Source organism: Anarrhichthys ocellatus, unplaced genomic scaffold (assembly GCF_004355925.1).
Source record: "Anarrhichthys ocellatus isolate YVR2014 unplaced genomic scaffold, GSC_Weel_1.0 scaffold1, whole genome shotgun sequence".
Classification (NCBI taxonomy): Eukaryota; Metazoa; Chordata; class Actinopteri; order Perciformes; family Anarhichadidae; genus Anarrhichthys; species Anarrhichthys ocellatus.
The window spans coordinates 8,099,238-8,114,165 of record NW_022280031.1 but is presented as its reverse complement, the minus strand read 5'-3'; the positions used below and the strand labels follow the sequence as shown (position 1 = coordinate 8,114,165).

General features: G+C 42.8%; 1 protein-coding gene across 11 annotated transcripts in view; it reads left to right on the top strand.

The window, feature by feature from the left end:
* The window catches only part of LOC116381048 (inositol 1,4,5-trisphosphate receptor type 1), a 63,806-nt gene that overhangs the window by 41,076 nt on the left and 7,802 nt on the right, over positions 1 to 14,928 (top strand). For all 11 annotated transcript variants that reach the window (XM_031842917.1, XM_031842885.1, XM_031842900.1 and 8 more), the window contains 11 exons: positions 4,396 to 4,579; positions 4,767 to 5,020; positions 5,760 to 5,960; positions 6,054 to 6,164; positions 6,489 to 6,584; positions 6,712 to 6,855; positions 6,981 to 7,088; positions 7,223 to 7,415; positions 9,217 to 9,339; positions 12,308 to 12,483; positions 14,243 to 14,407. In XM_031842917.1, coding sequence (XP_031698777.1) covers positions 4,396 to 4,579; positions 4,767 to 5,020; positions 5,760 to 5,960; positions 6,054 to 6,164; positions 6,489 to 6,584; positions 6,712 to 6,855; positions 6,981 to 7,088; positions 7,223 to 7,415; positions 9,217 to 9,339; positions 12,308 to 12,483; positions 14,243 to 14,407 — 1,755 coding nt within the window. The remainder of the gene's footprint in view (positions 1 to 4,395; positions 4,580 to 4,766; positions 5,021 to 5,759; positions 5,961 to 6,053; positions 6,165 to 6,488; positions 6,585 to 6,711; positions 6,856 to 6,980; positions 7,089 to 7,222; positions 7,416 to 9,216; positions 9,340 to 12,307; positions 12,484 to 14,242; positions 14,408 to 14,928) is intronic.

Sequence of the window (14,928 nt, the reverse complement as noted above, 5' to 3'; positions counted from 1 at the left end):
GATCTCCATGTCTTTCCATCTGTCTGTAGCTCTGTCTGTTGATCTCCTTGTCTTTCTGTCTGTCTGTAGTTCTGTCTGTTGATCCCCCTGTCTTTCCATCTGTCTCTCTGTCTGTGTGTTGTTGTGGAAGCACGGGGCTTGCATAATCAGATTAGAGCAAGGAAGCCACTGTGGCGAAGATAATGCTTTGGCTTCCCACGGCTGCTGCAGCGCTACATCACGTGATCCGTCTGCGTTACATAAGCCCTGTGTGAATGAACAATGAGGAATGTCTCAGCCTACAAAACATACCAGCCTCTCCCGCTCCCTTGCACTCTCTTGCCGGCCCAAACTGGGTCATACTGGGCCTCCGGAACTGGGGCAGTGGGGAGAGAGGGGGGATGGACGGGGGAACACAGAGGGGATTGAGGAGAAACTGGAGCTGCTCTCACCCGTGAATTCTTTGTTCTGAAAAGGGAGGTTTCTTTTCGGGCAACCTACTCTGTATGCAGTGCTAGAAACTTGCCACATAGTACAAATATTTGTGTTCTTTGAGTTACTGGACAGTTCCCTACGTGTAAGTTTAAAAAAATAAATAAACATATGTTTTCACTGACAGTGTAAAGTTCAAATTCATAAATCAGGCATACCTTTTCCGTAAACTTTAAGTGTTACTATGAGAGAAAACTGACTACTTTTGCTGGCTGCTCTCTTCAAGAAAGCACTCAAAGGATGGTAGGAGTTGGTTTTTGTTGGTGTCTCACATGCCAAACTGAGCACCACTTGGATATCCTGTTCTCATGTAACACAGTTAACTATTTACTCATGACCTACATACCAAATAGAAACAAACCACACACAATAACTCAACATTGCATGCACAGTCACTCATTTTCACACACACCCTCTGGTTCTGCAGTCATGCAAAGCTAATGCATACATGCCGTTGGAGGTTTTGAATATTTTACAGTCAATGCATTTTAGTGCTTTCTGGACTTGTTGGCTCCTCACCGCTCCTCTGTGACAACTATGAGAGAGAGCTCAAAACAGCTGTGAATTGTGTTGTGACATTGCAACTTGTGACATTTCCCTCCTCAGCCATCTGTTGTGTAGCCGCATGGCATGCTGTTTTGTTTCCCTCCAAAAAAGTCTTGCATTGCAGGTGCGTTTAACCGATATTGCAAAAGCAACACAATGCAGTAGACAAACTCTCTTTCAGGTGGAAAAATAAAGAGAGAGGTGGCTGCTTTGAGGGGAAAAAAGGAAGAGACAAAGGAAAGGAGGAAAAGGACTTGGAGGAGAACAGAGCTGCATTTGGTTTGCATGTGGTGCTGCCTGACATGAGAGGGAGGGTGAGAGGGAAAGGGAGCGCGAGTATAAATAGCTGTTACATAACATCCCTTTGTTGATGCCAAGTGGCGGAACGGAAGGGGAGAAGGGAAAGCGTGATGACCTTGTTTTTCAGTGTTGTCCGCCCCCACCCCCCACTCCTCTTCGTCTCATTCCACTCAGGGTTTTTCGCCATGGATACAGACAGACACTGTGTTTACCCAACACTGTAGGGGGCCGCTAAGATGCTCCTCTCTCTCCTTCATCCTCAGTTACTTTTATTCCATTCTCTCCTTGACCACCATGTGTTACCTTATCCATAACGTCATCCCTCCCCACGCCACTCTGGTCCTTGCTTTTCCAGTGATATCAAAACACAGATGGTGTCTTGATGAGGCTGCACAGATGTTGCCATCGGGTGTGAGGACCAGCATCGAAAAACACCACAGAAGCAGCATTGTGGTTAGACGTGAAAGTTTAGGTTTTTATTCATTTTTAGACGCAGCCTCGCATACAATTCTCAAAAAAACAATCAAATGAAACTTTTCTGTGGTGTTTTTTCTTCATTGCGGTGTTCCAGCTTCATGTACAAGGCTTTGTCTTTGTTTCAGTGACTCACTCAATCCACTAACCTCAGTTCAGTTCTTAGAAACAGACGGTTTAAAAAAATGACTCTTTCAGATTGCTGCTGCCGGTAAAGACTTTCAACATTGGACACAATAATTAATAACTCTAATATGACCAATACGTTGACCTCCCAGCCACCATCAATCAAACAAGCTCACCTCTACCGCAGTGAAACATAATAGCTCAGCTAACCCTGATCCATGAGATGAAATACCCCTGCTGGCATGGTGCTAGTCCTGCCAACCCTGCACTGTGAGCCCGACTGCACACTGAGTCTGAATGCAGTATCTCTCACCTGGGATATCCCAGAGACATTTCAGGTTCAGACAAAAAAAAATGCAACAACTCACTGCTAAACTTCCGACTTATGGGCCGAGTAGTCACCTGTATGAAGGATCCCTGGGGTCTTTGTCTCGAGGACTGCGACATTATTAAAAGGATAGGCAGTAGAAAATGAATGTGATTACATAAGGATGAATTTGGCATTCACAGAGTTTTAGGGAGATCTAATACTGTATGTGTGATATGTGGGCGTCTCCTCTCAAAATTGGCATGTGCCTGTGCCGGAGACAGCTGACCTAGTTTTATGAGTGTAAAAGTTGGCGGGTGTATTAGCGTATGCGCTCTCCAGCTTGTGTGTGCTTGTACTGTACAAGTGTGTTTGTTTGTCTGTGCGACTTATGTAATGGTAAAGGGTAGGGGGGCTTCTCTCTGTTTGCTCTGGTCCAATCCATGTGTGTTAACCTGGGCCTCATGCCTCAACAACCCCCCCCCCCCCCCCTCCCCCGAAGGCCCACATTTTAGCGGCCTGTAGGACACTGTAATGTGAGCAGAGACAGACAGACAGCCAGGAATGGCCATCACCTCCCTCCTCAGGCATGCTGTGAGTTGTGAGCTGTGAGTGTTTTGCCAGCGGTGCAGCTAATCCTCGTCTCTGCACTCTCCACTCTGTCATCAAGTTGTTAGTTGCGTGATGGCCTTGCTTGTCAGGCCTCCCCCCCCAATACAGACAGACACACACACACACACACACACACACACACACACCCCTCCCCGCGCTGCTATCTCCTCTTTCCTTAGTGTTGGCAGAGTGTGTACGTGCAGGAGGGCTTCTGCTCAGTGGTGGAGGGCCGGGGTGGGGCACAGTGAGGCTCAGGAATCTGCTTTGGCGCACAAGCACACAGTTATGTTATTGTTTCTTATGGAAGCAACACAATGCAGTAGAAAAACTGTGTTAGCTCTGTGTTCAGTTAATAAGCTGCATACGCTGTCTTGTTTGGCTACTTAATTGGCTCGTTGTTTATTCTCAATTTGGAATGAAAAGATTTAGCCGTGTGTTTAACATTAAATTTCAATGCGTGTAAAATTCTTAGTACAAACACCCTCACAGTGTCATTGAAGTAGGAGAAGCGAGGCTTGTTTTGTCCATTTTGCTGAACGCTTTCCTTGTGACTTTCATTTATTTGTTTTCTCAAGTAGCCCAGTTTTACATCTAACCTGAAAAGACAGATGGTTATGGAACAACTTTGAGCACTGGCCTAGATACTGTCTGATAACATTCCCTTCCTATCTCTTGCTCTCGTTTCCCCTCTCTCAATCATCTGCTTTTTTACTCCCTTATTCCCTCTTTGGTGTCTGTCTTTCGCCGCTAGCTCATTTTTTCCAGTCCCCCCCCCACCCAAACTCTGTTTCTGTGTAAGTAAGCCAGGCTTCTCCCTCTTGTGTCACTTTTCACCAAGGTAAGATTGGTGAGACTGCTTTTGCTCGTCGAAGCCTTTCCATAGGCTGCAGCAGATTACATAATCAAAACAACATCCCTGTCCCTGAAACATGGTGTAAACATTGCGTTCACAGGCTCGAAAGTGTTCCAATTTGGCATAACCCTATTCTACAGCCCATAACTGCAGCGTTCAAACCCTCCCATCGTAGTAAATCCAGACTTGCTTCACTATAGTTATATAATGTTTTGTGAATATAATGTTTTGGTCCAGTCAAGATCCGTTTCCCCATATGTAATAGAAAATGTGTACACAGACAGACGATGAATCTGTCCCAAGATCATGTTCATGTTTTGACCTTAGTTCACTGCACTCTATATAACTTATCAGTGGCATAATATAAATTTGGAGGGAGAAATCAAATTTAGATTTTGCATGTGGTAATTTATATTAGGGCTGAAACTAATGACTATTTCGATAAGCGTTTAATCAGTTTTAGTTTTTTTTTGTTGTTTTTTTTTTGTCTATAAAATGTCCGGAAACAGTGAAAAATGTTGATCTTTTGAAATGTATGAAATGGAGAAAAGCATCAAATCTTCACATTGAGATGTTGGAACCAGAGGAGCTTGTGTTTTTGCTTGGAGAATGCTTGACACGATTCATCGATTATCAAAAGTGCATTAAGCAGACCATAAGATCCACAATCTCTGGGTTTTTTTCTGTTCTTGTTTCTTGTGTCCAGCGTTCGTTCTTTTGCCGTCTGACAGAAGACAAGAAATCCGAAAAGTTCTTCAGGGTTTTCTACGACCGTATGAAGCTGGCCCAGCTGGAGATCAAAGCCACGGTGACGGTAAATACCAGCGACCTGGGAAACAGAAAGAGAGATGATGACAGCCAGGACAAAGACGTCCCTGTGCGCAAAAAAGGTCAGAGGTCACATACTATGATCTGAAGTATGAATTTACGTCAGGTTGTTGCCAACAAAGGATGCTAAGACGAGCTACATATATATCCTAGATGATTCAACTTTGTTTGCAAATCCAGAGTAGAAAGAGGATTTTTGTGGGTTTCGACTGATTTCATATTCCCTGTTTGGTGCCTGTCTCTGTTTAGCTAGAGACTCAGCGGTGGTCATGACAGAGGATGTGAGAGAGCAGCTATTAGAGGCCTCGACTGCTACCAAGAAGGCCTTTAACTCATACCGGCGTGAAGCAGACCCTGAGGACCACTTCAACTCAGCCGACGGCCACCCCAGCACTGGGGACAAGAACCAGGACGAGGGCGAAATGAGTTTTGTAATTGTTATCATGCAGCCCATCCTTCGCTTCCTCCAGCTGCTTTGTGAGAATCACAACCGGGACCTACAGGTGGGACAGACTGATTTTTTTTTTTTGGGATCACGCTTGACTACAGTTCCTTTCTTACTCTAAACCATGTTTTTGACATCTTATCCTTGCATTCTTTTGTGTCTTCGCCGCAGGTTTAAAACACTGGTCTCGTGGTTTTATTACCGATGCTAAATCCCTTAATCACCATTGAGATTTGTATGAGAGGCTAGACCTGACTTCTTTAGGCTATGGAGAAGGCTTCTCTGGCACACCTTTAAAATTAAAAAAAAAGCTGCTTTTTCCTGTGTAACACTCTGTACTTTAGTTTTTATGAGGACATATCCTGTTGGCCTCTTTTGTATTTTGTGGGTCTAAAAATTGTTCCTGGTTATCTCTGACTTTTTCAGCACTAAGATTGCTTTTATTAGAATGTAAGAAGTTAGGTTCCTGTCGGTGAAGAAACCCTTCTGGAAAGATTTACAGCACACTATCCTGCAAAAATCCCTGCCCAGTGACTGTTGGCACGTTTCTGATGGAACAGTCAAGTTCAACAGTTCAGATGAAGGCTAACACAGTGGAACACCAAAGAGAGCGAGTTAGCATCCATATTTCTGAGTTCTGACTAACAGAGGAGTGATTTGTAAATGACAGAATGTTAATTTGTAGCTAAACAATTTACTGTTTGGTTTCACTGATTGGTTTTGATTGGTTTATTTGTGGTTTGCATCCAGTTCTGTCAGTCCCAGTCACACAAACCCAACCACTTTTTTCTCCTCAGAACTTTCTTCGCTGTCAAAACAACAAGAACAACTACAACCTTGTGTGTGAGACTCTTCAGTTCTTGGACTGTATCTGCGGCAGCACCACAGGGGGTCTCGGCCTACTGGGACTGTACATCAACGAGAAGAACGTAGCCCTCATCAACCAAACTCTGGAGAGTCTAACGGAGTACTGCCAAGGCCCCTGCCATGAAAACCAGGTACTGAAAGAGACTATGCCAGAGGGGAGCTCTGTGACTGTACGTGGGCACTTTCCGTCTCTTTCATAATTGTATTTTTTAAATGTCATTCAGAATTGCATTGCCACACACGAGTCCAATGGAATTGATATCATAATCGCCCTGATCCTCAATGACATCAACCCACTTGGGAAGAAGCGGATGGACCTGGTGTTGGAGCTCAAGGTGAGGAAGGCTTCATAGGAAGAATCTATACCTTTTGATGTGGGTTTCGGGTCTCGGGCCGGAAATTAGAAAATAAAACTGTGCAGTACTTTCCTTTCACAGCAGGATGGAATATCACTAACAGTATAAGAGCTGAGCATTCATTTGTCAGAGTTAAACTCACTTTTGGGCTTGCCTGCCAGGACAAACAACTGCAGAGTGATTTTTTTCTAGAGCACCCTGGTTTCTGTCTGTTTTCCTTGGATGTAGAAACTGACAGAGTTTAAGTTCTTATATTGGAGCTTTTCTTTCCTCTGCCTGCTCTGTCTCTTTTGTCACTCTTAGAACAATGCATCCAAGTTGCTGCTTGCAATCATGGAGAGCCGTCACGACAGTGAGAACTCGGAGAGGATCCTGTACAACATGAGGCCCAAAGAGCTGGTGAGGAGATGATGTTGTGCGTCGTGTCCTTTTCACATCTCAAATACAACTGAGCTATTGCCTTAGCTACTCAGTATCACAGATCATGGATTTGTGTGTGTGTGTGCGTGTGTGTGTCCCCGTCCAGGTGGAAGTGATAATGAAAGCCTATCTACAGGGGGAGGAAGAATTTGAGGACACAAAGGAGGAGGATGATAACGGGGAAGAGGAAGAACACGATGCTGCTTCCCCCCGAAATGTTGGACACAACATCTACATTTTAGCTCACCAGGTCTGCTTTTTCTCTCATCAATCAATTACTCAATTCATAAAGGAATATGATGAGACACACACATTATACATGTGTTGTTGTTTTTGAGTGGCACGCTCACTTCTTGGATTTGTTCCTCCGAATAGTTGGCACGTCACAATAAGGAGCTGTCTATGATGTTAAAGCCAGGAGGGGCCAGTGGAGAGGGAGATGAGGCCTTGGAGTTCTACGCCAAACACACTGCTCAGATAGAGGTCACAACATGCAGTCCTTGTCATTAGTCTGTAGTCGAATTTCACACATTTTACAATATTTTGTGACAATTTCCTTGCAAGTATACAACAATGTTGACCTATAGATGCCAAGGTGACGGTGTGTCTCTATTCAGATTGTGCGCCAGGACCGCACCATGGAGGAGATAGTGTTCCCCGTGCCCAACATCTGTGAGTTCCTGACCACCGAGTCAAAGCTGCGAGTCTACTTCACCACGGAGAGAGACGAGCAGGGCAGCAAGATCAACGACTTCTTCCTGCGAGCAGAGGAACTCTTTGATGAGATGAACTGGCAGAAGAAGCTCAGAGGTGGGGTCAAGTTGGAGCATGTCTGGTGCATGTAGTGGTCAATTATGTCAAAGGATACAGGACGACCTTTGTACAAGTAAATGTTTATTCACAGGGTTTCATCATTCACCTGAATTTGGCTGAATAAACTCTTCTATAGGTGCTAGACAATTAATTGAAGCACAGGATTTGGTGAGAAGTGCAAATACGCTTCAAAGCTCCCCAATGAGATTTTGGATAATCTTAATTAAATTCACTATGTTCATTATTATTAGTGTCAATAACAGATTAATTGTTTTTTATTTTAAATCAGAAAATAGTGATCGCATACAAAACTCAACCCAGCATGACATGATTTCTTGTTTAGTTTGATTAACTAAACTGGTAAAGCTATTCAATATCTTTATATTGAATATATAAATATAAATTAAAAAAACGGTCAAAACCAGCAAATCCTCACATTTGAGAAGGTGGAATCAATTGCATTTTGCTTGATAAATTAGTCAAACAATTACCAAAACTGTTGCTGATTCATTTTTGTTTATTGGCCCCATCGTCTAATTGTCTTAACAGTTTACATAATGCTTCAGACCAGAGATGCCATTGACAATACTCTTGATTAATTAACTTGATTCTTCATTAATGTGATGAAGATTCCCAACGTGGTTGCGACATAGTGGCTCAATGATTACCATCAGTCAGACGGTCCTTTCTATGTGGAGTTTGCATGTTTCCCCCCTCAGTCCAAAGACATGCAGGTGAATCGTGAAACTCCAAATTAACTGTGGGCGTGAAGGTGGTTGTGTGAGTACGTGTCCCACTGACAGACTGGCGACATGCCCACGGTGTAACCCGCCTCTTGCCCAATGCATGCGCGGATAGACCTCTAAGCGGATATGGAAAATGGAAGCGTATCCCCAACTCTACAGCAGGGCTAACAATGTCACCCGGTGTGTGTACTAGTGCTATGTGTGTGCATGTTTCCACTGTCTAAAAGCAGACAGGGGTTTTCCACATTGTTTGAGTTGTGAAACATCTGTACATTAACCTTATGAATCGCAACTGAGAGCATGCTTGCTCACCGGCACCCACACTCGGTCACATTTCTAATCCACATACAAGACTGCATACCCACACAAAGCCATATTCTGTCTCTCACTCAGAAGAGGCAATGAACAGAGAAAAGTCCCTGATTCTGTTTCTCTTTTCCACTTCCAGAAAATATTCTACTAGAAGTCAGATTGTGTGTGTGAAAGGTCAAAGTGGCGTGTTTTAGGATCCTTTTCCTTCATTTTGACCTTTTTTAAATTTACTTTTCACTATCAACATTTCAACAAACAATAACAATGTTGACTGGTTTGTTTTGTCTATGTTTTCTGTGATTTATGTCCTCATATTACTTTATGTAATGAGGAGGGAGAACTGAGCCAGTTGAGCTCAACTCTCACAAGTTGTTACTATCAACAACTTGGGTATGTAATAATCTATTTAGTGCTGAAACAATTAGTTGACTTAACAGTTATTCAACAGAAGATTTGTTAAACATTTTTGATCATTGAGTTATGGTTTAATTCATTACTTTTTCATCATTATCATCAAATATTGGTCCTAGTTTGCTGAATGTGAGAATTTGCCACCTTTCTGTGTTTTGTATCATTTTAATTGATCATCTTTGACTTTTGAACTGTTGGTTGGACAATCTGATGACTTTGCGATCTTAGAATTTACAAACATAAAACAACATTTGTAGACAACCTATCTAAATCATATTGTGCGTGATCAAATTTGAAACAAAATGTCTCACTGTACCCCCCCCCCCCAGCCCAACCGGTGCTGTACTGGTGCTCAAGAAACATGTCGGTGTGGAGTAACATCTCCTTCAACCTGGCTGTGCTGATGAACCTGCTGGTCTGCTTCTTCTACCCCCTGGAGGGTGTACATGCAGGTCAGTTGCATATGAGAATACACGTGAGCGTGAGAACAGGCTTTTTAAAACGGAGCTCTAACCAAGCTTACATCCCGTCACGAACAATCGTGTTCTCACTTCACCTTTCCAGTGGCTCAATCATTTTGAATCATTTGTATGCTTTTTCCTGTGAAGTAGTCAGCTTAGTCCTGGTCCTCGTTTGTGCATATAAAACATTTACTCTTCCTGTCGTGAATTTGCTCATGCATGTTGATTTTGTATTGATGCGGCATCTGAGCGGCACATGCGTATGTAATGCACTGTAGGTTGCATACAGACTATTTTTAAAACCATGGTAAACAAAGGACATGACTTCAAATATGCAAAACAGGAACAAAGTGGCTTTCTGACATGTTTTCCTTTCTGCTACAAACAGCCTATTACATGTCACAGCCTGCACTGACATGGCTTTTTGAAAAGAACAGATAGAGGGATCTCCTACAATGATGGGCTGTATTGAAATTGTGGCACTAGTTTCTGCAGCCAGTAATAAGGCCTAGAGATTAGGAAGAAGCAAAAATGCTTGTTTTAGCTTATATCCAGTTCTGTAATTGGGATTTTCAACTTTTTCTTTTACATTTACATCACGCTCTGTTGTAAGAAACTATCTGGAAAGGCATGTAAAATGTCATAGCCACCCACAGAAATAGACTTTAAAGAGCCGACTCTCAGTCCAGCCTCAGCATCGACCCACTGATCTCCTTTTACCACAATATTCTGATCTGCTGACTTCTAATCACCTGACCAGGATTAGGAGCAGGAACTAAGCCCTCTACCTTTGTTTAGGACACACCCACACAATCCTCAACTCAACCCGTGGTCTCAAAGCCTAAGCTCATATTTGACTTTCAGTACTATGAAGACCACAACAAACAGAGGAGCGCCCTGTGTCATTTAAAGTCCCATCAACAAAGCTTACTTCGGCTCAGGAACAAAATCTTACACAACATTATCAGGTGATCTAGAAAAGTCTTGCATCATGTTTCATTCGTCAAACGAGGCAAGCTATTCAGCTGCAAAATCCTCCTCGCCGATGTTTCTCAACTCCATCAGTGGGTTCAGTTTTTGATCTGAAACGGCTCCATGCTACATAGATTCATGTAAAGAGTGTGTTGTAATCAAAATGACAAAGTTTGCTCATGTAAATTACCATACTCCTTTACATTTATTTAAAAGATGAACAAAGAATATGACAATAAGAATGCAAATGTGAGAATTTTGATCTCAACTACACACCAGTAGTGTGTATAGACCGCCTCTGTGGTTCCTGCTACAGTAGGTGTCTCCAGGACACATTTTGACATGATGACTCACACACAGACTTACAAGGTGAATACAATACCAATGTCACTGTCGTTTGAAACCCTCAAAAAAAGCTTCTTCTTCTTTACTTCTTGTCACCTTATCTGTTGAAATTGTGAGCTATGCTAGGTAACACAAAATGCAGTATTTTATTAATTTTGTAATGAAGTACAAAAAAAAAAAGTTAATTGTTGTTTGGTTAGTGTTGTGTACAGCAGTTGCATAATTAAATCATTCAATATTTAATACAATCATAAGTTTAAGTTGTGCACAACATGAGTAAGGTCTGACTGTATTTCTCTTCACTGGAACTGTTTTTGTGTGCAAGACATCACGTGAGACTCCAGCATACCTTTGGCCAGCTTTAACGGGCACTTTATGGCTTTGGGCCCCTACCTTCTCTCTCTCTTACTCTCTCACAGACAGACAGACAGACAGACAGACAGACAGACAGACAGACAGACAGACAGACCCCTTTCCTCCCTCCTTTGCTTGGGGCTTTAGAATGAGGGTTATCAGAGCAGGGGATCTAGGTCAGTGTGTTTCGTCTTTTGACAAATAGCTTTGGTTAGCAGCAAATCAACTCAACACATGCTCACACACTGACAGTGCATGCTTGCAGCCTTCTCAACTGTTGATTTTACAGACAGTTGTGCACAATTATCCGTCTGCATATAAAACCGCAAGTGAAAGGTAGCGAGACAGTTTGTGAGTGCACGTATGCACCACTTTGTCAGTCTGCCACATCACTGGAGCTGTGTGTTGCCCCCGGCCCGTTCCTCATGAATCTTTCAGCTGAGATATTTTTAGAGATGGCTGTTATGTAAGTGGCACCTGTCATGTGATCTCCGCAGGGATTGGGCGGGAGAGAAATCCGGAGGAAGGGAAGGAGAGAGAGGGAGAGATAGTCAAGGAAGTAGGGGAGGGAAGGAGGGCTCCCTTACCCGCAGTACTCCCCCTCTGCCTTCTCATTCACTACAACTCCCTCGCACTGTTTTTCTCAATCCTTGCAGTTCTGCCCCATTTTCCTTTTTCTTTGTCTTTCACCATTTTCTCTAGATCTTTTTCTACCTTTCTATTATCAACACATTCATTTATTTTTCTTTTCTATGTTCTCTGAGCACTCAATGACCAGCGCTCATAGAGTGCTTACTAACATGGACACTTGCACACATGTTAGCCCTGTGCTTTAAGAAAGGGGGTCAGTAACAGAGGCAGAAGGTTGGGTGTGGCCTTGTTTTCAGGCTGATCAAACCTGATCCGGGGTTTTAGCCTGAGTGATTTATTGCCCCATGAAACCCATGTCTCGGACACTAATCCTGGATTTACCTTGGGATCAAGGGAAGCATAAGGTAGGCTCTCACCAAAGCTTAAAGCACACACAAAAAAAAAGTATGTCATATACTTTTGGGTGTTATGACTCTCTTTGAGTTAAACGTCTCACTAATGAAGGCCCGAGGCCTGCCTGAGAGACGGAACAGTTCAAATACGGACAAGGCCTCTTTTAAGCTGGGGTGTAATCCTCGCAACATGATTCATTAATATGCCATGTACGATCAATTCACTATGTTACAGGCTTGTCAAATACAGCAATTGTAGCAAGTGTCCTTGCATGTGCATTAATACCTGCATTTATCTTCTGCAGGGATGCTGGATCCCCACCTTTCTGCCCTGCTGTGGATGGGAGTCTTGGCAACACTGGCCATTGTTATCATCATGCCCCAACCGCTGAGCATTCGTGCCTTCGTCATTATCACCATCCTCCGCCTCATCTTCTCTGTTGGCCTGGAGCCCACCCTCTTCCTTCTGGGTGCCTTCAATGTGAGTAGTCTGCTTTAAATGGTCAGTTCACCCAAATTACCAGTCACGCAGTTAGTTGTGGTTTAATTTCCCGGGCTGGTGAGATATCCGTCTCTGAAATTTGTGTTGCCACTCAAATTCAAGGGAATGAAATGGAATTTTGCAGAGCTGAAACAATTAGTTCATTAACTGAGCCAAAGAAAATGAACCAGCAACTATTTTCATAATCGATTAATAGTTAAATTTTTCAATCATCATGGCGAATGTTCTTTGTTTCCAGCTTCTGAAATGTGAGGATTTTGTGCTTTTCTTTTTTGTCATATCATTATTGCAAATGAAAGGTGCCACCTTGGACTCTGTGTGTTAGCTTGTTCTTCCTATTTTTCGACATTTCATGCACTCAAAATTAATTGAGAAAATCCACAATGATGCCAATTCTAATTTGCGGGACTAGAATTTGTTTTTGAAATGCTCAAAGAATTAAAAAATGAAATTGAATAAATTAACAGTGTCCCTGGATATTCCAAAGACTTTGTTGGAACTAGTGTGGACAGACGAGCCTAGTCCCTATGAGAACTGACCGTGTGTGAGCACCTCTGATGAAATTCATTCCCCTCCATTGTATTGGAGTAGGAGCAGACATCTCAGAATATCTAAAAATCTGGACAAATTTAGTCAAAACTATCTGCATGGCTGCTAAAGGCGAGTAACATGTTTTTATTTTGAGTGAACTAACCCTTTAAATGTTCTCCTCTTGTGTGAAAGGGTGTGTCTGTGTGGTTTGTAATGTTCCCCAGAGAAATGTTGAAGACCATTTCTATTTCCTTATTCACACGCACTGGGTATGTAGTTTCACGTGCTGAGAAACCTCCACCGCACTAGTTCCAGTTCTTCTTTCAACTCTCACTCACACTCCATGCCCACTTGGCAGGCCGGGGCACCGGCTGCTGGTGGTGTTGCTGGCCTCACACTTCTCCTTGGCAGCGCCTGGCTGCACTACGGGGTGTGAAGTGCGTCACTGAACCCAAGAGAGAGCGACACCACCCCTGCACCCACTAGAGATTTTCTAGATGTGCTCTTAAACACTAACACAAACACACACGCACAAAGTAAAGTCTTGCACACGCCTCGATTATCTCTCTCCTCAATCGCTACGTTTAGCTGTACAAAAGAAACCGGGTTATTGAGAGAGATCAAGTTAATGCAGGAAATCAGAGAACACGTTACCATGGACTGCAGTAACCTGGTTGCTTTAAAATCTAGTTTACATGCAGCTGGTCAGGAGTCGGATGTCTCCCTGATTGTGTTTGACATTTTTGAACCATGTGTTTTCTTTTCTTTTTCTTTGCAGCTGTGTGGATTTTTAAAATAACTGCCAATAGTTTCAGTTATATTTTTAGTCAGACTTAAGATTTCATTATTAAAATGGATCACGTATATGCATTCACAAACTCGCTTAAGTGTATACATGACCAGGAATTCCGGTTTATCCAAAGAGGCCATGTTAACTGGGTTTTTGTTAATCCCTTTCCCTCGTGTTTGGTTTAAATTACCTTTTAAGAAACCAAGTTACCACAGAAAGCAAACAATAACCAGGTTACTTATGTGCATGTAAACATACTATATGTGTCCTCATTTACCTTGAAAAGCCACACCCACCATGTGCAGCATTTTGTGTATTTGTCCCTGAGCCAAGGCCACGACTTTCCAATATTTAAATTCTTAACAGTCGATTGTCCATTATTGTTATTACTAAAGAGATGTTGACTTAATCTTCCAGGTGTGCAATAAAATCATCTTCCTGATAAGTTTCGTGGGGAACCGAGGAACCTTCACACGGGGTTACAGAGCCATGGTGTTTGACTTTGAGTTCCTCTACCACCTCCTCTACCTCATCATCTGCTCTCTGGGGGTGTTTGTCCATGTCTTCTTCTACAGTCTGCTGGTGAGAGAAACACACGCACACACCCTGTGAATACGCATACTAAGAACAGATGCTTTGCAAAAAAACAATCACACAAACCTACTCTAAAGGGCAGCAGGTTTGAATTAAAACCATGAGTAAAATATTACTTGTCTCTCTGAATGTTTCCATTTTGGTGCATTCACGGACATATCCTACTTGCCAGAAGATGCCTTATATTGTGCTTCAATGGTGTTTCTGTCTTTTTCTTGTTGTGGAGGTGTTAACTGCCTCAGGTCTGCTTTATAACGTGTTCCATTCACACAGGCCCAAGCAGCTCCTCTGCAGATGCAGTGCAACATATTTCCACATTTTTTTAATAACAAGACGCTGAAAAATCGTGTAATTCATGTCAGACAGAGAAAACTGAGGATTCAGCGTAATAGAAAAAACCCCGCAAATTGAATCCACCAAACCTATTTGTTTCTTGCCGCTTGTACTTTCTTGTGTAACCTCACATTCACCTTGTGTCAAACACTGGCCTCCCTGTATGTAGATGATGG